Source organism: Scyliorhinus torazame, chromosome 19 (assembly GCF_047496885.1).
Source record: "Scyliorhinus torazame isolate Kashiwa2021f chromosome 19, sScyTor2.1, whole genome shotgun sequence".
NCBI lineage: Eukaryota > Metazoa > Chordata > Chondrichthyes > Carcharhiniformes > Scyliorhinidae > Scyliorhinus > Scyliorhinus torazame.
In genome coordinates, this window is record NC_092725.1 from 85,060,885 (window position 1) to 85,087,962 (window position 27,078).

Consider the following 27,078-nt stretch of genomic DNA (forward strand, 5'->3'; position numbering starts at 1 on the left):
CTCAGTACATTACCCAACTGATTCAGTCTTTTGCATCTTATTCAATTTATTTCCTGATAGACATAAATGGTGAATGCTTAAATACAGCTGAAAAAGAATGTGAGACAACTGAATTACGATGCAGTGCATCGTAATTATATTTAAAATTAAATACTTCCCACAAGGTAAAAATAGTACGGACCAGAATTCCTATTTCCCCGTTTCACTATTTTTCCCTTCTGGGAAGTATTTAATTTAAAATATAATTCAGTTACGATGCACCGCAAACCTCATTTTTGCAAAACAGGTCTGCCACCTATTTGAATTGATTTCTGGCAATGTCCCTCCCCACATTTTCTACCCTGCTCTCCTGAAGGTGATGATCCACACTGGGACACAGCTTCACAGCTGTCCTTAGTATCTTGCCTAGGAAGTAATTCTCATGCTTGAATCACAGCAATCAGGGTGATTGGGCTTTCAGATGGCAGAGGGCAACAAAGCCCAGTCCTTTCTCACACTACACAGGCAGTCATTAGCTGGCACTCATGAGCAGTAGTTCTGCCTTTCTTTACCACTTGCAGCCTATGACACTGAAACCACCTCCGGCATCTCTATGCGGCCCTAGCTGAGGTGATGAGACTCAAAGATGCAGGAGGCTGCCAGGTCTCACTGATCAATATGGCGAGTACAATGAAAACAAAAAGTGCTGGAAATCCTCTCCAGGCAGGCTCTAGATGTGGAGAGAAACAGAGGATGCAACTTTCCACTCTGTGCATTAAGAACTGGCTGAGTTGAGAAAATTAGCATGTAGCTCTCCAGCTGAACTGCCGAGTTTTCTCTCCAGATTCCCTCGCATTCTGCGCTCAGAGAAATGTGGGGACGGGGCTTTCACCATCAGCTGGGCGGGGCCAGAAAGAGCCAACAACGCCAGCTCCACAGAGACTGTGGTGCCCCTTTAAAGCGATCTGCATGAAGACAATTCTCCCCACTTCCCCCAACGGAGAAGGGGAAACCCTCCCTTCCCTAAAACACTGGGAAATCCCTCCCCAACAAGCAAACACTGAGGCAATGTCTCCCCCCCCCCCCCCCCCCCCCACCGCACACAAGTACTGTGGCAATGACCCACCCATACATGTAAGGGGAACCCCGTCCAATGCAGCTCTCCAGATGTTCCGCCTCTGGCAATGGGAACTTTATTATGTTACTGTCAATGGGGCGGGAATATCAGAGACCAAGGGGCTGGATTCTCCGCACCCCCGCACCAGAATCACGATCGGCATGGGGCGGAGAATGGGCGTTTACGCCGAAATCCAGTCTAATGCCGCTCCCGCGATTCTCCGGTCCCAAATCGTGCGCTTGCGCGAACTATGCGGCGCAGGTAGGGGGTCATTAACAGAGGCCCCCCCCCCCCCCCCCCCCGATTCTCCGAGGAAAACTGGCTGAGCTCCCGACGACGTGTTTCTAACCACCTATCAGCCGTCGGGAACGGACGGTGGCGGCTGAGGACTCAGAGTCCGCAGCCGCCCTGGTGGGAGGATCGATCACCGGGGGGGGGTCCTCATGGACGGCCAGGATCGGGCGTCACGGACCCGCCCGCGAGCGTTCGTGATCTCGAGAGGGCCTACATTTCTGGCGCCACTCCGAGTCCTCCATGTCCCACGGGGCAGCCGCTGCAGGCCGCCATGCGCATGCGCAGACTCCCGACCGGAAGTGCAGGGCCCCGTATCTGCAGCCAGAGCTGCAAGAAGCACTCCGTGGCCCTGCCAGCCCCCTACCGGTAGGAGAATCACTATGGACTTTTTTAAGGAAAGTCCAGAGTGATTCACCAGCGTGTTTACGCTGGCCTGGGGACATAGCCCTATTATTGGAGAATCCCGCCCAAGATCTTGTCACCAAGTTTCTCATTCCAACAGGCTCACGAGATTTTCCGAAGGCCTCGCCATAAAAAACAGGTTTCACGCTAGCATCAAACCCATTGCGACTCTCCAAACCCACCCCACTGGCCCCGACAAGTTTCCTGCCCAGACCCGGCAAGAACATGCAAACACCTCACTAAACCCAATTCTAATATCATTAGTGGGCAGGACGCCCAATTCACCTTACTCCTTGGTTGCTTCAGCCCCCTCCAGCTGGGAGACAGGCTGGCATTTATTGGTGCAAGTCCTGAGAAATGGGGGAGGGGGGTGTGTACCCACTCTACACTTGTCTCCAGAGTGCCGAGGGGGGTCTTTCATGGGAGATGAGGGTCGGCAGGGGGGGCTTGGGCTATACTAGAGGGGCTCAGGTTGGGGGCTTTTCCCAGAATATGGATTGTTTGGCTGGTCTTCCCATCTGCAGCATTTAAACCTTTTAAACTTCCTGTTAGCATGTGAAGTTCAAAAATCTGTGAGATGAAGGTAAAAGTATTCCCTTTAACAAGGTTGGAAACCTTGAAGTGCTTTTCACAGTCAATTTAATTGCCCTATAACTTATTGAAGCCTCTCTCCAAGCTTAGAAGCCTAAAAGCTTTGATCTGCGTTCTCCCGGGATTGCGGGACTCTTTTTTTTCCCTTTAAATTGCGCCCGATGTCTGTTTGTTCTGAAGAGCTTCCTAGAAAGACCAGGTGCTCTGTCTGAGTGCTGCCCCACATCTGGCCGGAGCATTTAGTCTTCAAACAGAGAAGGTCTAACCATCACCCCTTGACATTCAATGGCATTACCATCGCTGAATCCCCCACAATCAACATCCCGGGGCTTACCATTGATCAGAAACTGAACTGATCTAGCCACATTAATACTATGGCTACCAAGGCAGATCAAAGGCTGGGAATCCCTCGGTGAGTAACTTACCTCCTGACCTCCAAAGCCTGTCCACCATCTACAAGGTACAAGTCAGGAGTGTAATGGACTACTCTCCACTTGCCTGGATGAGTGCCGCTCCAACATCACTCAAGAATCTTGACACCATCCAGGACAAAGCAGCCCACTTGATTGCTCCGCCTTCCACAGACATTCAAACTCTCCACAACGGGGCAACATCCTGGAATTCCCTCTCGAACAGCACAGTGGGTGTACCTACACCTGAAGGACTGCACCGGTTCAAGAAGGTAACTCACCATCTCCTTCTGAAGGGTAACTAGCAATAAATGCTGGCCTAACCAGCAATCCTGTAAATGTTTTTTTTTAAAAATAGGCTTTTATCTCGACCTGAAGCAACACAGTTTCTTTCCACAGATACTGTCTGATCAGTTTTTTTCTTCAGATTTTCAGCACCAGTATTTTGCTTTAGTGTGGCTGAGTAAAGTAAAGTCACAATAGTCCCAGTAACCCATAGGCTGCCCTTTGAGGGGGAGAGCTGACTGGTGGTGGTCTAACCTGAGGATTACCACACCCCAAGTGGGGGGCAAGTTTGCAAAGGTGGGGCCTTCATTAATAACCTCAGCCGGTACAGGAATTGAACCTGCGTTGTTGGCCCTGCTCTGCATCACAAACCAGCTGTCTAACCCACTGAGCCAAACCAGCCCCAGGGCTGAGGGAAACTTGACAAATACACTTTTAAGCTGATCCTCTGAGGGAGTTGAAAGAAAATCCCTCCAGGAGAGAAGGGGCAGAAGATTGCTCCGCATCTTTGGGGGCCAAGCCCCAACTATAAGGGGCTAGGTCGGCGCCGGACGAATTTCCGCCCCGCCAGCTGGCGGAAAAGGCCTTTGGTGCCCCGCCAGCTGGCGCGGAAATGACATCTCCGGGCAGCGCATGCGCGGGAGCGTCAGCGGCCGCTGACGGCACCCCCGCGCATGCGCTGTGGAGGGAGTCTCTTCCGCCTCCGCCATGGTGGAGACCGTGGCGGAGGCGGAAGGGAAAGTGTGCACCCATGGCACAGGCTCGCCCGCGGATCGGTGGGCCCCGATCGTGGGCCAGGACACCGTGGGGGCACCCCCCGGGGCCAGATCGCCCCGCGCCCCGCCCAGGACCCCGGAGCCCGCCCGTGCCACCTTGTCCCGCCGGTAAGGTAGGTGGTTTAATCTACGCCGGCGGGACAGGCATTTTAGCGGCGGGACTTCGGCCCATCCGGGCCGGAGAATCGCGCGGAGGGGCCAGCCAACCGGCGCGGCGCGATTCCCGCCCCCGCCGAATCTCCGGTGCCGGAGACTTCAGCAACCGGCAGGGGCGGGATTCACGCCAGCCCCCGGTGATTCTCCAACCCGGCGGGGGGTCGGAGAATCTCGCCCCTGGTTCTGATTGAAAACCGGCCTGTTTCTCCCCTGAAACACAACCAGATTTTCACTCCTGTCTTCTGACATTTTGTCAAAAAAGAGTAGGGGAGGTGGGGCGTGCTTTGCACCATTACTCTTTGTGGCATGGGGCCTGATAGAACCAGCAAGCAAGCTCAGCTTTATAGAGATTGGAGCACCATATTTTTAAAACATATTTTTTGTTGAAATTTTCAAAATCTTCACAAATATTGCAACAAAACAAGAAAAAAGAGCAAAAAGACAGAGGTACCAATGCAAAACAGGTACAGCAAATAGTAGGACTCATTACAGACATCCTAAACATGTTCCTTTCACGGATACAAGACCCACCTCCACCAAACACCTCCAGCAAGTTACATCATACCCATCACTTAAAAAAACTGAGGAGAACAAAACCCACAAGAGGCCCAGTGCTAAGGGGGAATTACACTTGGCTGGATTCTCCGCTGCATTGGGAACTTCGCTACTACCGGCAGAGAATCCAGCGCCATGCGACAATCTAGGCCCGATGATTGAGGTTCATGCCCTGAGCCAGTGGGAGGATGCAAATAGGTCATTAAGACCCATTTACATCCTATTAACAGCTGGGCATCATATTCTCCAGGCCCTCGTGATTCTCCAGTCCTCTAGGCCGGAATCACATAGGTGAGAATTGGTGCATAAGACCATCATAAGACAAAAGACAGAGGAGCGGAATTAGGCCACTCAGCCATCGAGTCTGCTCCCCCATTGAATCATGGCAGATGTTTTTCTCATCGCCATTCTCCTGCCTTCTCCCCATAATGCCTTATCAATCAAGAACCTATCTATCTCTGTCTTAAAGGCACTCAGTGATTTGGCCTCCACAGCCTTCTGCGGCAAAGAGTTCCACAGATTCACCACCCTCTGGCTGAAGAAATTCCTCCTCATCTCCGTTTTAAAGGATCGTCCCTTCAATCTGAGATTGTGTCCTCCGGTTCTAGTTTTTCCTACAAGTGGAAACATCCTCTCCACATCCACTCTATCCAGGCCTCACAAATCCTGTAAGTTTCAATAAGATCCCTCCTCATTCTTCTAAACTCCAACGAGTACAGACCCAGAATCCTCAATCATTCCTTATATGACAAACTCTTCATTCCATGGATCATTCTTGTGAACCTCCTCTGGACCATTTTCAATGCCATCACATCCTTCCTTAGATACGGGGCCCAAAACTGCTCACATTACTCCAAATGGGGTCTGACCAGAGCCTTATACAGTCTCAGAAGTACATTCCTGCTCTTGTATTCTGGCCCTCTCGACATCAATGCTAACATTTGCCTTCCTAACTGCCGACTGAACCTGCACATTAATCTTAAGAGAATCTAGAACAAGAACTCCCAAGTTCCTTTGTGCTTCTGATTTCTTAAGCATTTCCCCATTTAAAAAATAGTCTAAGACTCCATTCCTCCTTCCAAAGTGCATTACCTCACACTTTTCCACATTGTATTCCATCTGCCACTTCTTTGCCCAACTCTCCTAGTCTGTCCAAGTCCTTCTGCAGCTCCGCTGCTTCATCAACATATCCCTCTACAGATCTTTGTATCACCTGCAAACTTAGCAACAGCACCTTCAGTTCCTTCCTCCAGATCATTAATGTATGTTGTGTAAAGTTGTGGTCCCAGCACCGACCCCTGAGGCGCACCAAATTAGGGTTAGGGTTAGGGTTAGTCACCAGTCACCAGCTGCCATCCTGAAAAAAAACACCTTTATCCCCACTCTTCTGCCAATCAGCCAATCCTTTATTCATGCCAGTATCTGGGCTGTTAACATATTTAACAGTCTCCTATGTGGCACCTTGTCAAATCTAAATAAATCACATTCACTGGTTCTCCTTTGTCTAACTTCCTTGTTACCTCCTCAAAGAACTCCAACAGATTTGTCAGACATGACCTCCCCTTGATGAAGCTGTGCTGACTCAGTCCTATTTTATCATGCACTTCCATGTACTCCGCGATCTCATCTTTAATAATGGACTCTAAAACCTTACCAATGACCAAAGTCAGGCTAACCAGCCTATAATTTCCCGTCTTCTGCCTCCCTCCCTTCTTAAACAGCAGTGTTACATTAGCCACTTTCCAGTCCTCTGGTACCCTCCCTGTCTCCAGTGATTCCTGGAAGGTCACCACCAATGCCTCCACAATCTCCTCAGGTATTGACAAATGTGGCCCTGATGAGGTGGATCTCAAGGTAGGCCAAGGGGATAACTTTTTAAAGGAGTTACCCCCAAAGTCCATTGGAGGGCCACCCTCCTCCCTACAATGCAATTCCTGTCCCCCATCGCTCCCCCACCACTGCTCCCCCCATCAAAGACCTCCTAATTAAAGGTACCCCCACCAGAGACACCCTAATTAAAGGGACCCCCACCAGAGACTTGCTAATTAGAGAGACTCGTACCAGAGAACCCACCCATAAAAGAGGCTCCTGTCTGGAAGACTCCAGAAGAGAGCCCACTGCCTGGAAGACCCCCAGAAGAGAGACCCCAGGCTTTGGTTAGGGGATGACTTGACAGTATTGGCCACCTCCAGCCCGTCACGACCAACATCTGGAGCAGGACAACACAAGACCAGTGGTCGGAAGGCCAAACTCACCCCAAGCCTCGAAGACAAAATTAAATGTGCTGCTTCTAAATCCAGTGGGCTCCCACCAGTGACAGTGCTGTCTCCACTGCAAGAACCTCCTCGTATGCCTCCATCTGCTCCAGATCCCACTCCTTTCATCCACCACAAACAAGTGAGAATCCAAGCATTCTGTCTCACTCCAACATGCAGAAATATCAGCCAAGAATTCTTGGGACATGGTATCAATCACGTACACCAAGGAAAGCCCAAAAGGCAATGTGCACAAGTATGAAAAGATGAAAAGGGTTAAAAGATGAGTAGAGGTTGTTTTGTTATGCTCTTGACGTAGCATAAGCTGCTTCCTTGATGTGCACTCTGACAAAGGAAGGTTCAGACTTGGAGATAGCTTCAACACGTTTATTAAACTATGAACAATTCTCTTACTTGGATTCGACTCTCCTGTTAATCCTGCTTTAGCTACTCAGACTAACTAACCAGTCTGCCACAATCCACGTGGTGGGTGTGATGTGTTTCAATCAACCCTGTCTGTACTCACTAAGCGTCTCCACTGGAAAGAGACTGAGCATGTGTGCTGTGTCCTTTTATATGGGTTCGTGTAATGCCCCCTTGTGGTAGTGTAACGTCTGGGTGTCTTGATGTCTCTGGTGCTCCCTCTATTGTCTAGCTGGGTGTAGTAAATGTACATTAACCCCGTGTGTATTTACAGTGATGCATATCACCACATCCCCCCTTTTTTCATGTTACATATTTTCTGTACTGTGTTAAACAAAATTGAACAAAAACACGTAGATAAGTGATGCAATGTACAAGTTATGATGACTGTGATGACTATACAATAGTATACAAGACCAAATAATAGTTGTGAGGACTTTGAGGATAAGACAATACAAAATAAAAGTTATGAGTCCAAAGTTCATGTATTTATATGGTCTGGCATGAAAGTGTCAATGGTGACGTTGTCATTCCCTTGTGAACGCCGTCAGTGTCTTGATGTTTGGTCATCAGGAGGTGTTCAAGTGTTCAAATCACTTCATTGACTGATTTGGAGTCTGTTTCTTTTCTTTTTTTCGATGCTTATGGTAGCAATTCTTGATGGCATCTGTCCTGAAAGCCAGGTTGCCTGTTGGTAGTGCAGCAACCGTGAATTGGTAAGATGCATCATCCTGCCATGGTATGTCATTGTAGTGAGCTGGGCAGTAACAGTGTCCCTCATTTGCAGAGTTGTACCATGTCGTACCAGTCGTAGTCCCATTGTTGTTGTTTTTGTCGTGCTTGTTGTTGATGTTGTTGCCGCTGGTATGCTTCTTGTTGTTGTCTTTGATGTTGTTGTTGTGGTTGGTTTTGTTGCCGTGTTTGCTGCGCTCAAGGACCACACTCTGTGGATAATACGACTCCTTCACACAGTTAGTCGTGTCAGCTTCCTTTGTGGCATCTGCTGTTTCCTTGAGCGTGCCGTCACTGAGTTTGCGGTGCTCCCCGTCTGGAGTCATGTCCGGCTTACTTGAATCAGCTTTGGCTTGTCGATGCTCCCCGTCTGGAGTCTGGGCTGTTTCACCTGAGTCAGTTTAGGTCTGTCGATGCTCCCCGTCTGGAGCCCTTTCTGGTTCACCTGAATCAGCTTTGGTTTCTTGACGCTCCCTATCTGGAGTCACTGCAGGTTCACTTGAGTCAGCTGAGGTTTCTTGATGCTCCCCGTCCGGAGTCATTTCAGGCTCACTTGAATCTTCTGAGGTTTCGTGATGATCCCCGTCCAGAGTCAAAACAGTCAGGAATGCATTTGGTTGTGGAGAGGCTCGAGCGGATGAGGTTTGAAGTAACGTGGTGTCACCGGAGTCACCAGTAGTCTCACTGTGATTGTCGAGTGGCTCTGTACATTCTAGCTGAGGTCTGTCACGTTGCACATCTGGTATGGGAAGTGGGATGCTGTCGTCACTTGTTGCACATACCGTGGGTAGAGCCTCAGTGTCTTCTTGTCGTTCACTTGAGCTGGGTAGACTGTCAGAGTCTTCTTCTGGTGGCTCAATTTATCTGGGTGGACTGTCATCGTCGCTTTGTTGTTCACGTGAGCGTGGTAGACTGTCATTATCTTCTTGCTGTGCACTTGAGCGTGGCAGACTGTCATAGTCTTTCTGTTGTTCACTTAAGTGTGGCAGACTTGCATTGTCTGCTGCTGGTTGCTCAGAGGAGGTTGCTACACCCTCATGGTCTTGTTTATGCAAGGACTGCGCTCTGGAGTCTTGCGTTCCTTCCAACGTGGAGTCTGCAGTGGAGGCTTGTGCCACTCCCTCTGTGGAGTCTTGCAGCATTCCCTGTGTGGAATTGTGCATTGGTCTCGCTGTGGAGACTATCATCACTTCTTGTTCATGCAAGGACTGCGCTCTGGAGTCTTGCGTTCCTTCCAACGTGGAGTCTGCAGTGGAGGCTTGTGCCACTCCCTCTGTGGAGTCTTGCAGCATTCCCTGTGTGGAATTGTGCATTGGTCTCGCTGTGGAGACTATCATCACTTCTTGTTCATGCAAGGACTGCGCTCTGGAGTCTTGCTTCTAACATGGAGGCTGTCCACGAGCTCGCTGTGGAGGCTTGTGTCACTGGAGTCACTTTCTGTGTGGAGGCTGGGACCCTTTGCGGTGCGTGGACCACTCTCTGTGGGCTTCTACCGCTCTCTGTCTCTTGGCGTCAGGCCGCAGCATAGTCCTGCACTCACGAGTCGGGATGTCATATATGCTGGGCTGAGTATTCCCCAATCCGAAGAACTCGTCGTCGGGGTCTTCAATGTACAACACCTCTAGTTGCGGTTCGGATTTGGTCCTGGGGTAGCCACCTCCCAAGATGAAATCTTCATCTGAGTCGTTGTCTTCCAAGACCATATCATCTTCTAGGGCGGTGCTTACTGCATGTTGCAGGGTTCTGTGGAAGTTACTTTCAGCTACTGGTCGAATTTCAGGCATTGTGCTGTCGTTCCAGGTGAAAGAATCGGGTTTTACGGCTTTAAAACCTTTTTTTCGTGTTTTGGGACATTTCCCCTTTAAGTGGGCGTGGTCTGGGGGCCTCTGACGACATGACGCCTGTGATGTAGAGCATAGGAATGGACTGCGCATGCGCAGATCGCTGGTCCTTTACTTTGCGCCATTCTCTCAACTGCGCATGTGCGGCACCTTTTCCAAGATGACCGCCAATCAAAACTGCCGTTTTCTGTAATGGAAAGCCTACCTTCGCCTCGTGGTCAGTACTGGCACCTCTTTTACTGCTTTTTCTTGTATGTTCCTCGCAGAATTCTTGGAATTTGTCCAGGACTACCTGGAAGTCACTCTTGTTTTGCCCCTTTGAGTATTTGAAGGTCTCGAAGATTTCTGCTGCTTTTTTACCCACGATGGTAAGTAGAAGCTTTATTTTCTCTGCATCCGCCACGCCATCTATGTTGGATGCTACCAGGTAGATCTTGAATCTCTGCCTGAATGCACGCCAGTTTTCACTGAGATTGCCGTGGTACCTGAGCTGCTGTGGAACCGGAATCTCGAACATCATCTTGCCTGGGTGCTGTTGCTGGTTGTCACGGTTTGTTGAGTAGAAACTATATGGATTTTAACAGTCACTGACTGGTACCATGTTTTGCTATGCTCTTGACGTAGCATAAGCTGCTTCCTTGATGTGCACTCTGACAAAGGAAGGTTCAGACTTGGAGATAGCTTTAACACATTTATTAAACTGTTAATGATTCTCCTACTTGGATTTGACTCTCCTGTTAATCCTGCTATAGCTACTCAGACTAACTAACCAGTCTGCTACAATCCACGTGGTGGGTGTGATTGTTTCAATCAACCCTGTCTGTACTCACTAAGCGTCTCTACTGGAAAGAGACTGAGCATGTGTGCTGTGTCCTTTTATATGGGTTCGTGTAATGCCCCCCTGTGGTAGTGTCACGTCTGGGTGTCTTGATGTCTCTAGACCCTCTAGTGTCTAGCTGGGTGTAGTGTATGTACATTAACCCCTTGTGTATTTACAGTGATGCCTATCACCACAGAGGTGACCCCCCAGGCCCCATTTCTAAAATGTGCCCCAATCGCAAAGGCCGCCCACGCACTCTCCCAGACATTGGGGCCCCCTACAGACAAGGTAACACCCCCCACAACTCGACACAGAGGGCCACACCTCCCCTGCGCCACTCAATGGTCATCCCCCCCCCCCCCACACCACACAGGCATCAGGGTGACCTGAACCATTTTCCCCCATCTTCGGCAGCATCGAGGAAACTCCCATTCTTACTTAACGCCCCCACACGTCCATGCAGGCACAACCCTCCTGCATCCTTTGCAACCCCCCCTCCCCGCACATAATGGGCACATCCCCGCTGGGGTTCCCTAGAATCCCTACGGTTGGCACTGTCCCACCAATCTGGCAGTGCCAACTTGATGATGCTAACCTGGCAGTGTCAGGCTGGCAGGGCCTGGGTGCGTGGGGACAATGCTCAGCCTCAGCCCTCAAACCCCTGGGCCTCCAGGCATCGTCAGACCCCTGGGATGGTCACCACGACTGGTTTCCTTTTTTGGAAACCAGTAGTGATTCCCGTTGGCGTTACATCTGGTGTGCGGGGTGGGGGGGGATCTAATAATCCTGGAAGATACAGCGTTAGCACATTAACTGAGATTTAAATACATTTAAATTCATGGTAATCAAGTTCACGCCTGTCACCAGCGGTGGGGGCAGGGGCGATCTCGCTGCTGCAAACCCCGTTATGGTCCTCTCGCGAGGGTTAGGGGCCATATTGGGATTTACGCCCACGCGAAAGGGCCCTTAACATTGTGGCCAAAGACTATACCTTTGAACAACATAGGAACTGCCATCTGATAAATGTAGGACATGGCACCGAAAGAGCTTTGTGAACAGAAACTTGAGTCCAGATCTCCGGAACAATAACCTCTTTGATCATTTCCACTATTTCAAAACAAAAGGCCTGTGATAGGTAAACTTTTGCCAGACATTTAGCTAAAGAGGGAAAACAATCTCCTCTTGTGTGCCTGTAGTTGCAAGACGACTTGACTGCTGGTATGTGAATGATGTCCTCGTGGCTGGATTTAGCTACGAATATCCACTCATTTATTTCATAAATTGATTAGGATTAAGATGGATGAAAGGATTGGTACATACTAGGAAATCTTCCTGCTTTCTTAACCATGCTGAGCACATTTGGGTCAGGCTCATTGAGAAAGAGACGAGGAGGACAGACTTTCGAATGTATGGATTCTCACACTAACAGCAAAGGAGAGTTGAATGAATAACCCTAACAACGAGCATTGAAATTACGTTTCAGCATGAATGAGCCATGATTATACATATCGCATCGGTTAGTACACAAATTTTTGTTACTTTTTGCATTAGCAATATCAAAAACTAACTAGTTATCTCAGAAAATAATTGATACTTACAGTATCCATAATTATCGAGACTTCTTTCTCTGGCGACAGAGCAATTCAGCTGCAATCGAATATGCCCATTCAAGAGGACAGGCAGCACATAGTTAATCCTAGGTAATCTCACGGAGTCATAGCAAAATGGACTAAAGTTTCTGTGCTAAAGCTTCTTTTTTATAAAAATTGTTCCACATCAAGAGTTACCTGCTCACAATAAGGTTACTCTCTATAGTTCTCCAAGTAAATACCATCATTGCTGTGAGAGTGCAGAATAGTGAGAGGACTGCCTAGAATTTACAGTATTTGCTGAAAAAGCACAGCCCAAAAACAGCAAACAAATCCTGACTATACAGTCTGATGAAACATTGAATCTCACTGATTTGAACAGAGCTGCAGCTCATAAGTACCCAGCTCACTGTAATAGATTAAACCTGCTAAGCAACAACATGCAGCCACTCCCATTTTTCATATTACAAAACAAAAATGAAAAGCGAATTGCACAGGACAGTTTAGTGATAACATTCCAATCGCAAGCGAAATTCCTGAGACTAGGTGCTGACACATGCGCAGGATTCATGGAGTTCCACAACAGCAAAACTGGCACCCCACCTGGACAGATTCAGTGACTGTGGAGGGGCTAGCACTGGCACCACATGGAACACAATCGATTCCAATGAGAGACGGACCCGGATTCGCCGGATTTGCGATTGACCCTCAGTAGGTTGACAAGTTGCAGTCGCGTATACACACTGCACTCCCACACACAACATCCCAGCCAACAAGATGACAGCAAGGAAAGCAACTGCATGATTTACAGACGCCGAGCTGGAGACCTTCCTGGACTCCAGGGAGGAGAGGTGGGCGACCCGGAAGGAAGCTACCAGCCGGCGCCGTTCGCCATGCCTGGGCGCAGGTGGCAGAGGCGGTCAGTGCCATGGACAACACCATCCGGAATGGCCTACAGTGCAGAAAGAAACTGCACAACCTCCTCAGGCAGCGAGGGTGAGTAGGCAACACTAACCCTTGTCCCACATGCCTGCTATTCCACCCCACCACTTGGATGGCGGCCGAAATCCCAGCCTGCAAGACATGTCGGCACCCATACTGGCTGCCAAGGCTGGGTGCCCTGGTCACTGGGGCCACCAGCTATCCACCCCCTGGGCTGCTTGCATCGGACTGTCTAACCCCATTGTTTTCTGTTCCCCACCACCCCTCCGCCCGTCCAGGAGAAGGGCGCCCATAACCTCCGGGAGCAGGAGAAGATTGGAGGGGGACCGGCGGACCTGCAGCCCCTCACCGTGGGTGAGCAGAGGGCCCTGGGTGTGGTCTGCGGTCCGGAGGAAAGGGAGGTCACCGAGGTGGAGGTTGGCCTCTGGTGGGGAAGTCAGATCCCGCTTAGTTGCGGTTCCCCATGACACCTGTGTCAACCCCCCCACTCATACCACCATATTCACGCCCTTCCCACCCCCCCACCACTGACACCCAACCCCCCCCCCCCGACACGCGGTCTAATTATGCATCTTGTCTTGTGTCTTGCAGGACCTGCTGGGAATGGGGTGGGTCCAAATGGCAGCCGCTGCCTCCAGCCAGTGCCACAGCCGGAGCCCCCCCAGTGAGCTGGGCAGTGGGAGGAGAGCAGCTAGCACAGCAGCCCTCCTCCTGAGAATCAGGAGACCCCGGAGTTGGGGTCGGAGGGTGACACTAACTTCCCGTCACAGCTATCTCCAAAACCTCCAGCATCCCAGAGACACTCACCTTGGTTGGGCATGTTAGTGTAGAGTCTCCTGGGACACTCTCTGGTGCACGCCACACAGCTGATCTGGTGACAGCTGGTGGAGGTAGGAACACCCGAGCGGGCGGACGGTCGGCGGGCAGAGAAATTTCGGGCTTCTGGAACAAACAGTCCTATCGATCGTGGAGATGCATGGACTACGTGAGGGATTGTCAGCAAGCATTGAGTACCTGCAGGTGCAGTTGGAGGAGTCCAACCACGTGCAGCAGCAGGAGATGGTACTGACCATGCGTACCACTCAGGCCAACACCGCACGGATATTGTCCGCGATGGAGGTACTGGGGGCGACGGTTCTGGCTGTGGAGCAGCATGTCTGGGGCTTGGGGCATTCTGTGCAGGGTGAGGCCCAGGACAGGGTTGCCAACTCACAGGCGACCATGTCCCAGAGCCACCTGGGAATTGCAGCGGCGCCCCTGAGCATGGCCCAGCCACAGCAGGCCATGGAGGCCATGGCGAGAACGTCAGCAGCATTGCCCAAGCGCTGGCCAATGTGGCGCAGACACAAGGGAGGTGGCTCTGTCCCAGAGGGAGATGGCGCAGTGACTGGCTGATGTGACACAGATACAGAAGATGGTGGCAGAGTCAGTGGGTGGTGTGGTGTGGTGGAGTCCCAGATGGGGATGGTCCACTCCCTGTGCTCCGTGGCTGTGAACATGCAGACCCTGGTCGAGACCAGAGTGGGCCTCCAGGACTGGCAGATTCAGGTAGTGGGGGAGCCTCAGGGGATAGCTCCGCTTGCACCCCCATCCCATGAGTAGTCCGGAGACCAACGGGCACCCCAAGGGAGGAGGTGGTGATGGGGCCCATGCCGGTGATCCCCACAGGGGTGGTGTTGAAACACCGCAGCACCTCGGACGCCCCCTCCTGACCCTGGTGCATCTGGTGAAGAGCGGGCAGAACAGAGCGGCATCAAGCCACCTGGGGCACCCGAGCAGCAACCAGGCCCATCCAGGGCCCGTCGCCCCAGAAGATGCCCACCTGTTGCAGGGCGGGAATCACAACAGGCCACCTCCACTCCTGATGTACCGTCTGGGGACCACCTAGACGTAGCGTAAGGGCCCTTAAGATCAGGAAGTTAGACACCAGTTAAGTTGGCACGGATGCAGGACACAGGGTTAGTGCAGATTCGATGGGCCGAACGGCCTCCTTCTGCACTACAGGAATTCTAAGGATTCTATAGAGTGGAGCCCCTTTTGGTTTGTCATCTGCAGGTGCTCATAGAGCGACATGCATCCCGTTGATCACCCCTGGACCTGAGGCATCCCGTCAATGGCAGTGGACCCTGCTGCCCGGCCATCCTGGTGGGCTTGGTCCACAATTAAATGGATGTATTGTGTCGACTGGGCATGCAGGGCGTCTGTGACAGCGCAGATGTACCTGTGCACTGAGTTCTGTCCACTCGGCGCCTGGAAGGACCATGTGGCATAGAAGTTCGGGCGACCATCACCTTGACGGCCACCGAGAGCGGGTGTTCTCCCCTATTCCCCCGCGGTGCCAGATACACCATGTTCTGGCAGATATGTTGCACTGTTTCCCTGCTCAGCTGGAGTCTTTGACGGCATGCCCACTCCTGCAGGTCCTCGAATGTCAGGCGCTGCCGGTACACTCGATGCCTCATACAACACTTCCTTGGCACGTCTCCTCCTGCTCAGCCTGTTGGGCGGCTTGCTCTCCATCCTCAACAGCTGCCTCCTGTTCCTCTGGGGCAGGCTCCACTGCTGCAGATTCCTGTTCCTCGAGCAGCTCCAGCTCGTACAGCCTCAGTGCATCCCCCAGGGCTGCGGCGATTAGGAATTGTTGGTTGAATTCCAATATCCATTGTGTGCAGGGTGGGAAAGGATGACATGTTAGCATGGTACAAACCCCCGTGTCCAACCAGGTCCAACGGGCTACACGGTGACCTGGTTGGCACTGCAGAACCTGCCCCCTCATGCCTCTCCCCAACCCTCACCCCCACCATCCCCGCAACCCTGGCTCCATCGGTGGCCTGCACCTTCAGGGCTTCTGGTCCTGCTGTCCATCCCTGATGTCAGGGGTACCATCAGATGCCGCTGCCTTGCCAGCAGTAGGCTCCGCGGCCCCACCTGGCACCCCCATAGGGGCTACTGTGGGAGTTGCCCTTGAGTGGGCCGCCTGATGCCTCGTCGGTGGGGGGCAGGCGGTTGGGTGGTGGGGGGGTGTAGCGTGGGGTGGGGTGTGAGGGTGGGGTCTGGGGTGCGGGTTGGGGATGGGAGGGCGTTGCCACTCTGCAGAACCAGGGGACCTCTCCATGTCTACCTCCTCTCCCACCCTCAGCAGCCACAACACCAGTTTCACAAATTTTAAAAGCACAAGTTAACAGCGCCGTCGGGAACTCAGCCCATCGGAGACAGCAAATCACGGCGACCCCGGAGGATACCGGGCCAGACCCGTTAATGATATGCAAACGTATACTGTACTTGCATTCTGTAATACATTGGCGCCACTGTCGAGGCGACGGAGAATTGCGATTTCGCGTCAAATCAGCGCCCTCTGCAATTTCCACGTTGGAACAGACTTTTCGCCCAATTGAGTTAACCGATTTCGGCGTCGGACGACGGAGAATCCCACCCATCGAGCGTGAAGCTTAGCAGAAATTCTAATCGAGAGGTTGTTAGGAAAACAAAGGGAGTTTCAAAGGATTTATCTTTGATTTGGTAAATATTAGAAATAAGGGGCTGGATTCTCCAATCCGCGACGCCAAAGTAGCGACGGGGCGGAGAATCCCCGATGATGATGAAATCGGGGGCGGCGCCGCTTTGCTGATGCTCCGCCCCCTGAAAAGCTGCGTACTCTAGGAATACGCCGCACGCCGTATCCACGGCCTCAGGCCATTTCCTGAGGTCAGCCCTGCGATGCTCCGTCCCCGACCAGCCGAGTTCCTGACGGCTGGGCCACAACTGGTCTCATCCGTCGGAAACTCAGCCCAATGGCTGCGGACTTATTCCAGCGCCGCCACAGTTGGGGGAGAGCCGATCTGTGAGCAGGGAGGGCATTATTCGGGGGTGGGGGCACTGTGGGGGGGGGGGGGGGGGGGCGGGGGGCGGTCCGGGGCGCATGAGCCAGCTGAAAGGGGGAGAATAATTTTACGGTGCTGCCTCCGCCATGAAGCATGGCACAGGCCACCGCCACGCGCACGCATGGCCACGGACCCGGCAATGCTCCGGGCCGTATCGGCAGCTAGAGCTGGAAGCTCTAAGCTGCCTGGCTGCTCGTCCCCCCCCTGGGAGCAGGTAATCGGTGGCCGTTTTGCGCTGGTTTTCCGGTGGTAAAACACCACCGTTTTAATGCCAGCATGGGGACTTGGTCTCCGAAACGGAGAATCCAATCCCTGTGGAGCGATTCACCCAAAACATTTTGTTAGATCACAGGAGAGTCCAAAATTGGAAACCACGGCGTGCACCAATCGGCTTGCGATCTCACCAGCCCGCCCCTGTTGACAAAATTAGGATCCTGCCGTGGTGTGGCGAGAAACCAATATCACCAATTAATGCCAATCGCCATACCATTAATGGGAACGACCCCCTATCAAATGACGTCCCGTGGTCTAACCGCACCCCAGCAAGTGGTCATGCAGGCACCGATTAGTACATCTTTTTAAAAACATGAAGCTGGGGGTGTAGCTGCTGTGGGGATCCGAGGAGGTGAGTAGCCATTGCCGTCAGGCTACCAGCCCGGGGGCACTGGAGTTGCTGGCACAGTACTCAGGGGGGTAGCCCGCCATCGGGTGGACAGTCAACTGGGGGAATTCTGAGGAGGCATCCACACACCTTCACTTGGGGTTCAGAGTGGAGAGTTTATTTGCCCACAGTCATCTTTCGTGTTTAAAAAAGGGACTTTGGGCGGGGTTCTTTAGGCTGCCAGCCGTGGGTTTCTCAGCCGCACCCCATTCACTGGCGACAGGATTCTCGCATCTCGCCGCATTTCCACGCCACAAGGAAACCCCTGGCCTGTGGGGCGGGGGGGGCGGGGGGGGGGGGGGGGGGGTGGGGGGCGGGGGGGCGGCACTGCCAGCAGGAAATGAGAATCCCGATGAGCAGAGAATCCCGGCCTTTGTGTTAATGAGACCATTGTAGCTTAAAATGTACTTTATAATCCGTGTTATTCCTGAAACCTGTCTGTAATTGTTAATGAAAGGGGCGAGTAAAGAAATATTGTGTCATAATCCAATTATTTCATGTTTAATAAATGTTATTTCCTCCTTGTTAACACTAGGGCAGCACGGTGGCACAAGTGGCTGGCACTGTGGCTTCACAGCGCCAGGGTCCCAGGTTCGATTCCCCGCCGGGTCACTGTCTGTGCGGAGTGTGCACGTTCTCACCGTGTCTGCGTGGGTTTCCTCCCGGTGCTCCGGTTTCCTCCCACAGTCCAAAGAAGTGCAGGCTCGGTGGATTAGCCATGATAAACTGCCCTGAGCGACCAGAAAGGTTAGGTGGGGTTACGGGGATAGGGTGGAAATGAGGGCTTAAATGGGTCGGTGCAGACTCAATGGGCCGAATGTCCGTCTGCACTGTATGTTCTATGTTCTAATTAGCCGTCCTGTGACTCTGTTCCTCCAGGTTGGTACTCCTGGACTGTCATTCTGGGATTTTCCCGTCCTGTTATAACATCAACTGGGATCGTTATAAGGATCAGAGAAAACAGGGAGGATTTTCAACGCTAGTGGAAATGAAAGTTTTCCTGCTTTTTTAGTTGGAAGCGAACTCACAACTCCAATTCTATACCTGAGAAAACCTTGGTTGAAAACCTACCCCAGTATACCAGCGGCATAGGTTCAGGCATGGCATTTGTACAAAACTCTCTCTGTACTCCAGTTCCTGTTAATGCCCTTGCTAACCCCCCTCCTGGCTGTGCATCTATGAAACTCAAGAATCTCAACAAGCAGTTTAACTATATCACCGGACAAAGTATGATAAAATTGTGCTCAGAATCCGTATCTGCTCCTGGAGTAAAGGTCCGTACATATGAATGCATGGACAATCATATATTACTTTGTTAACCTGGGACCTTAGACTTTGAATCACTAGTCATTCTGAGTGAAGCATTAATATTTCACTGCAAAATGATTCTGTGCCAAGTCAGGGAGAAGTTGGCTCAATGATGTTTTCTCTCAGTAAACAGTTATTACATTCAAACAGGAAAATCATAACGTAATAGTTGCTTGGCATAAAAGGTTCAGGAGCAGCAAAAGAGTGATTTACTTTGAGTCTTTAAAAAAATATATATATTTTGAATTCTCCACTAGATTGCCAATGATTCCGTTCTCATTACAGAGTCTAGGATGGCCTGCTCTGTAGTTGGTTCCTCAAAATATTGGTCAGGAAAACTATCCCGTATATACTCCAGGAATTCCTCCTCTGCGGTATTGTAACTAATTTGATTTTAATCTACATGCAGATTAAAATCACCCATAATTACAGATGTTCCTTTATCGCATTCATCTCTAATTTCCTCTTTTTAAAAAATATTTTTTTATTCTCCTCCTTTTTCACATTTTCTCCCAAATTTACACCCAATAATAAACAATAATCAGTAACGAATGTAAAGTTGATCCCCATATCAATAACAACGATCCCATCCTCCCACCAAACCCCAAACATTAACCCGCATGTTCACATAAACAAATGACAAAAAGGAATCAGGAATTGCCCATAGTCACCATTAACACACACCACCCTCTCCCCCAAACCCTCACACCCACCCCACCCCAACTAATGTTCGATGTTATCCAGTTCTTGAAAGTGCATGATGAATAATGCCCATGAATTGTAGAACCCCTCCATCCTTCCCCTCAGTTCAAACTTAACCTTCTCAAGAGTCAAGAATTCCAGCAGGTCCCCCCACCACGCCAGGGCACAGGGTGGGGAGGTTGCTCTCCAACCCATCAGGATCCGCCTTCGGGTGATCAACAAGGCGAAGGCTACAACATCTGCCTCCGCACCCGTTTCCAACCCTGGCTGGTCCGACACCCCGAATATGGCCTCCCAGGGACCCGGGTCCAGTTTCACGTGCACCACTTTAGAAATTACCCTAAAGACCTCCTGTCAGTAATCCTCTAGCTTTGGACAGGACCAAAATATATGAACGTGATTAGCGCCCCCCCCCCCCCCCCCCCCCGGCAAGGCTCACACTCATCTTCTACTCTTTCAAAGAATGGGCTCATCCTCACCCTCGTGAGGTGTGCTCTGTATACCACCTTCAGTTGTATCAGCCCCAACCTCGTGGTGGAGGCGTTCACTCTCCGGAGCACCTCACACCAGAACCCCTCCTCCATATCCTCTCCCAACTCTTCCTCCCACTTTGCGTTGATCCCTTCCAGTGGTGCCTTCTCCTCTTCCAAAATAGCTCCGTAAACCGCTGACACTACCCCCTTCTCCAGTCCCCCTGTCGTCAGCACCTCCTCCAGCAATGTGGAGGCCGGCTCCATCGGGAAGCCCTGTATCTCCTTCCTGGCACAATCTCGAACCTGCATGTATCTAAACATTTCCCCCTGTTCCAGCCTATACTTCGCTTCCAGCTCCTTCAGACCTGCAAACCGACCCCTAAGAAACAAGTCTTTTAGTGTCTTAATCCCCTTCTCCTCCCATTTCCGAAAATTTCCACCCACCGCCCTGGCTCAAATCTGTGGTTCCCCTGAATCGGCATTTCCCTTGACCCTGCCCCCAACCCGAAGTGTTGGCAAAACTGCCTCCAAATTCTCAATGAAGCTATTATTACCGGACTCCCGGAGTATTTCCCCGGGGCTATCGGGAGCGGCGCTGTTGCTCGTGCTTTCAATCCCGACCCACTGCACAAACTCTCCTCCATTCTGACCCACTTGGAATCAACCCCTCTGACCCAGCTCCGCACTTTCTCCACATTCGCCGCCCAGTAGTAATACATCAGATTCGGAAGACTGAGCCCCCCTGCCTGCCTTCCCCTCTGTAGCAGCACCTTTCTAACTCTGGCCACCTTCCCTCCCCATATGAACAAAGTAATCCTTCCCTCAATCTCTCTGAAAAAAGCCTTTGGCAGGAAAATCGTCAGGCATTGAAAAATAAACAGAAATCGCGGCAACACGTTCATTTTAACCGCCTGTACCCGACCCGCCAGTGACAGAGGGAGACCATCCCACCTTGCCAGATCAGCTTTCACTCTCCCCACCAAACTAGAAATGTTGTACCTGCGGAGCACCGCCCCCCCCGCCCCCCGCCACTCCCAGGCAATCTGCACCCCCAGGTACCTAAAGTGAGTCCCTGCCCTACGGAATGGCAGCCCCCCCCCCCCCCGCCCCCTCCCCACCCCCTGGCCGAGACATTGTTGTCTTTTTCCCTTTTCCTGTGGCTCTGTTCCAACTATGCCCCCATCTAGTAAAAATTTGCTCGGTTAAGATCTTTGCCGTGGCCCTGGCTGTATTTGTCCTTGAGGGGAAAGCTTTGACCCATTTTGTAAATGTGTCGATTACCACCAACACATATTTGTATCCACTTCTGCAGGGGGGAGGGGACCAATATAACCTAACTGAAGGTTTGTCCACGGGCCATTTACAGGGCGGGTATGTCGTAGCTGGGCTTTTTTCGCATATCTGTCCGGGTTGTTCTGTGCACAAATCAAGCAATTTTCGACGTAATGGGATACGTCGGTTTTCAAATCAGGCCACCAGCAGAGAGGTCTGAGGTGGGCAAGGGTGGATTCAATCCCTTGGTGTCCATGTCCGTCATGGAATTTACAAATGATTTCATTCCTGTCCTGGGTGGGGACTACATAAATGCCATTTTTAAAAATGATTCCCTCATGACTCGTTAAAGAATTCCTAAACTTTTTGTAGGGAGCTGGGAAGATTCCTTTTAAAATTTCCTTCAAAATCCCGTCTTCCTCCTGTGCCTGGGCTAAGTCTTGGATGTTGGTTTGTGAGACCTGAACTGCGTGTACTGGGGCACTCTCGGCAGGTTGCCAAAAGTGGCCATATCGTGAGCCTGCCTTCGCTAGGACGTCAGTTTTCATGTTACTGGGTGGGGAGTAACTTCTTACTTTAACTATGCCATATTTTCTGCCTTTCGCTGTCTGGAGAATATGTTTGAGTAATGGGGCTGAGGGTAGGGGTTTTCCGTCGGCGAAAATAAATCCTCTAGATTCCCACAGGGGTAGGAATTCTGTCAGGTTGTTGCAAACAAACTGTCTGAATATATGTCTGCTGGGGTCGGGAATGAATCGGGGTGCTGGAAAATGTAAGCGATGGCTGCTAACTCGGCTGCCTGAGAACCTAAGTGTCCAGGCAACTTTAAAGCTACCCCTTCCAAAGCATGTCCCTGTGCGTCCACTACATAAATTACACATCCTGTGATCCTTTTTCCATCAAGGACTGTGGAGGAGACATCTACATAAATTCTCAAAGCTTTGTCTGTGGGCTGGGTCGCCTGTGGTCAGATGCCTGTCTTTTTCGGTCCCGACTTAGGATCAAAGGGGCCTGTGCTGTGCTTGGGGGCTATGATCTCGCACTCATGTGGGGTTCCTGCATAGTGCAAATTGTCGGCCAGAAACGCGTGTGTTTTTGTCCGTTTTACGGTAATGTTGCGTCCTTGTAGGAGTAGGTTCCATCGCGCTGCTCGAATTTGGCTTACTGTGTCGCCTTTTAGTCTGCCGTCCAATAAAAGCTGTGTCGGGGTGTGCTCAGTCAAAATGGTTCCTGGGTTGAGTCCGGTTATGTACGAGAATGTACGAAAACTGCTAGCAGGTGCCTTTCGCAGGCTGAAAATCCCTGCTCGACTGGATCTAAAACTCGTGAGGCATAGGCTAGGGGTCCTAAACGATCGTGCCTTTCCTGCAGGAGTACGGCCGAAAGGGTTCGGTCAGTGGTCGCTACGTCTATCGTGTATGGGGAGTGTGGATCTGTGGCCTGCAAAGCGGGGGCTGTGCTCAGGGCGCATTTCAATGCATCCACAGCATCCGTGTGCTGTGGAAACGATTTCCATGGGGCCTGTTTCTTTAGGAGCTCGGAAAGTGGGGCTGCTTTTGCGGCGAAACCGTCTATGTGGTTTCTACAATATCCAACCAGTCCTAAAAATGACCAGAGTGCTGTAACGTTTTGGGGCAAGGGCAATTTTACAATGGAATCTTTGCGTCTATGTCCTATTTCACGCTTCCCATGCGTGATGACCGTATCTAAATATGTGACTTTTTCCTGGAGGATTTGGGCTTTCTTGGGGTTAATTTTGCATCCAATTGTTGTGAGTAGTTTTAATAATTCCGAAAGAAGTGAAATGTGCTCTTCCTTGGTGTCAGTCTGTAGGAGCAAGTCGTCCACAGACTGAACAAGGCATTCAGGGTGGGAAAATTTAAATAAGCCGTTTGCCAATTGTCTGTGAAAGATGGAGGGGGAGTTGTGGAAGCCTTGTGGAAGGCACGTCCATGTGTACCGCTGTCCCTGGAAAGTGAACGCAAATTTATACTGGCATGCTTTGTCCAGTGGTATGGACCAAAAGCCATTGCTGATGTTCAGTACCGTGAAAAGTTTCGACTGGAGTCCCTGTTTTAACATGGTCTCGGGACTCATGGCAATGGTGGGGGCTGCTAGTGGAGTCACTTTGTTCAATTCCCTGTAGTTGATGGTCAGTCGCCATGAACCATCTGGTTTTCTTACTGGCCAAATCGGGGCATTATTCATCGGTGCTATGGGTCGAATCACTCCTTGATTCAATAAACTTTGGATTACTTTGGCTATCTCTCCCTCGGCTTGCTGGGGGAAGCCGTATTGTTTCTGGGGCTTAGGATCGGGACCTGTAATGTTAACCACTCCCGGGATTTTGCCACAGTCGTGCCTGTGCTGGGACCAACGATGCTTTATGTCTTTTCAAGACCTCTCTTACCGCTTTGTCTATGGTAATGGTTTGTGGATCAAACCAGTCCTCTCCTACTGAGCTGATTCTGTGTGCATAATCTCCTACTGTGAGCGTGGCGGGGGCTCATGCTGCTCTAGCCATTCTCCATATACATCCATTCACTGGGTCGAACGAAAGGTTGTATGCACTCATGAAATCTATGCCTAGGATGTGTTCTGCTGCCTGGGGTAAATCTACTAAAACGACTGAGTGTTTTGTTTGAATATTGCCAATCTGTACATCCACAGGGGCTGTGATGTGTCCCTGCTGGAGGTGACCTGTAAAGCCACTAAGGGTAATGGTGTCCGTAGTGGGCCATATTCTCTCTGGCACATGATGGAGGAGTATAACGTGGTTCGGGACCCGCCAGTGTCCCAAAGGAACTCTACTGGGTGTCCCCGGACTGTGCTTGCAACTACCGGTCTTCCGGACTTATCCCAAAGGGTATCGCAGACCCAAGTTGGGGAGCCCGAACACCGTCAATTGGTGCCGTTCATGGCCAAATTATCTGCTCGAGCACTAACACTGTGGATGGGTCTGGCATTGTTTCTAGGGGGGGGGGGCATTTGTGTGCTGATTCCATTGCTGTTTTGGGGGGCTTGACATTCTCGTGCGTAATGTCCTTTCTGTTCGCAATTATAACATTCCTGTGCTTTAGGGTGCTGTGCTGTACTTCTGCCTTAATTTATCCATGCGGGGTCTTGGTGTGCCCTTACTGGATTCATTGTGGCATCTACTCTCTCCTGCTCTGTCTTTCTATGTATGGACTGTTCCCAAGCTCTCGACAAGCGTTTCAGTACCCACATTTCATTGTGTGCCGGGTCTGAGGGGTCGTAACTGGCGCATGCCTTCTGTCCTGCCTCGGTGGCATGAGATACTAGTGTATGGGTCCATTTGGCCGTATTGTCTGCTGATAAACGGGTGCGGGCTAATTCACCAAATACATCAGTAAAATGGATCCAAAGGCGTCCAGCGAATGCTGTTGGATGCTCTCCCTTTTTCTGTCGGCACCGGTTGAGTCCTACCGGATCTCATCTATTATAGCCAATGGCGTCTAAAATGGCTGTTTTCATCTCTTGGAGGCTACCTCCTCCTACATTTTGTGGGTCGGGAAGGGCTGAACTAACTGACGGGTCAAGGCATATAACTATGAGCTTTACCTCTTCCTGTTCGTCTAAACCGTACATGAGGGTCTATTGCTTCAGTAGTTCGAAAAAGTGGTGTGGGTCTGATGTGGGGTGGAAAGTCTCTAACTTATCGCGGGCATCTCTTAACTGGGTGATAGTTAATGGGGTGGTGTACACAAAATCGGGTTGGCCTTCCGTGGTAACCCTGCGCTGCGTAGTGAGGGGGTTCATTGGGTTGGATGCTGCCTGTGCAGTCGGTGGTGCGGGTGCGTTTCTTTTCGGGGCCTGGGGGGCTATATTTTGATTCTCGGTCTCACTTACGTACCGTTGGGCCATTTCACTGAGTTCCTGCCAATTGGGGCCATCTTCCTGATCTAGCTGTGGGCCAAAGGTGTCTCTAAACCCATTTTGAACAGATAGCAGAGATTGCAATGATCCACAAAACTCTGCCTCTGTTCCGTGGTGGAACTGTGGAGTGCCCGGAGGGCTGCCTTCAAATCATCGTATTGTTTCCTTAACTGTCCTACTTGGTTCTCTGTTTCTTCTCTTACCATTATAGCACGTTGCGTGTCCTGATAGGCCTTATCAAACTGAATCTAGAAGCTGCTAAGGTGGGCGAGACAAGATTGATGTGCCCTCTTGACATCATCCATTTCCTTATCCCTCACTGCTAACTGCTCCCGGAGCTGCACATTTAATCTCTCACTTTCACTAACATCTCCCTCTCTACTTCTCTCCTTCTCCTCAAGCTGTCTACGAAGCGTCCTCACAACCTCCTCTGTGCCTCGCAATTGTGCCAGACAGGACACGATTGCCATCGGCTTACGAACCTTACTTGAACTTTTCTTGTGGATCTCGGTCAGGCTGTCCCACCAAGTCTGTCCTATGCTGCCAGGACCTGTTTCCTCATTTGCCCAAAATTCCGACCAGGGGGCCATCCTTTCCCCTTTAGGTATCTCCTAAGCTCTTCTTCCCATATGGAACACTGTTCTGAACTGTTGGTCGCTGCGACCTCGGGCTCTTGTGGATGCATAAGGCGTTCCATTGCCTTCATGGCCATCCCTACAATTATTTCTGTCTTTACCAGAAATTTGGAACAAGGGGGAATAAAGCGGTGGTGCAAACACGGGTACGGCTCAAGCTATTTTCCGGTTTACGCAACTCCTGAAAGTTTTACGCAACAAAATCTATCGAGGTTACCTTGTATCCCTTTGTTAGTACGCATGCAAATTACACACTTCCGAATTCTGGAGGTTTGATCAATATTGGTTTCGCTTGTGGTTTCTTTTACTTTGCCAATTTGGAGTCACTTCTGGGTTGAGTCCCGTCAGATGTCGCCAATAACTGTTGCCTTTTTCCCTTTTCCTGTGGCTCTGTTCCAACTATGGCAATCAGTGAGTTTGCTCTCATTTTTTTTGATATCTATGTTCTAATGCTCAGAGTCGCCAGGTATCAAATGATACAACCACGAGGTTCAACCGGCTATCGATCAAAAAGCCAAACACCAGTTAGTTAGTTCAAGGTCAAGGGTACATTATTTACACACAATTAGCCATGCAACATAAACACTGCTAGTTAAACTGCACCTATCGACTAAGACAACCTGCACTTAACTTCAGGCACCCGGCTTAGGTCAGAGGAACAGTGGCCGCTGTTCGATTCTGGATCTATCGGGTCTGGAGAAGTAACTGCTGCTCAGCTGGGCTCATCCGTCTGGTAGTGGGCGTTGAACTTGGACTTGCTTTTGGTGTTGCTGCGATTGGAGATGGTCGTTGCCGGGGCGCCAGGTCCAAAAGAGGGCGAACACATGGTGGACTCTCTTCTTACGCTTGGGGGTTTTCGCGCTCTTTCGGGCGGTCCTTCAGTTTGGACCCCACTGATTGGGTGATCCCTGATCACTATGTTCGATTTCTAACCAATAAATGGGCGTGGATGGCTGAGCGTGGATGGCTGGGCGTGGATGGCTGGGCGTGGATGGCTGGGCGTGTCCCAAGCGGTCACTAACCCTGTTGTTTACGCTTCCCTAGAACATGGATTGGCGCTGAAATGTCTGGGACTGTACCGG

The 27,078-nt window shown here is 51.0% G+C and overlaps 1 protein-coding gene across 1 annotated transcript in view; it reads right to left on the reverse strand.

Annotated features, from left to right (window-relative positions):
- slc23a4 (solute carrier family 23 member 4) overlaps window positions 1–12,600 on the reverse strand; it is a 76,522-nt gene extending 63,922 nt beyond the window's left edge. Inside the window, exon 1 of the mRNA XM_072484655.1 lies at window positions 12,235–12,600. Coding sequence (XP_072340756.1) covers window positions 12,235–12,243 — 9 coding nt within the window. The 5' untranslated portion in view covers window positions 12,244–12,600. The remainder of the gene's footprint in view (window positions 1–12,234) is intronic.
- Between the last annotated feature and the right edge of the window lie 14,478 nt (window positions 12,601–27,078).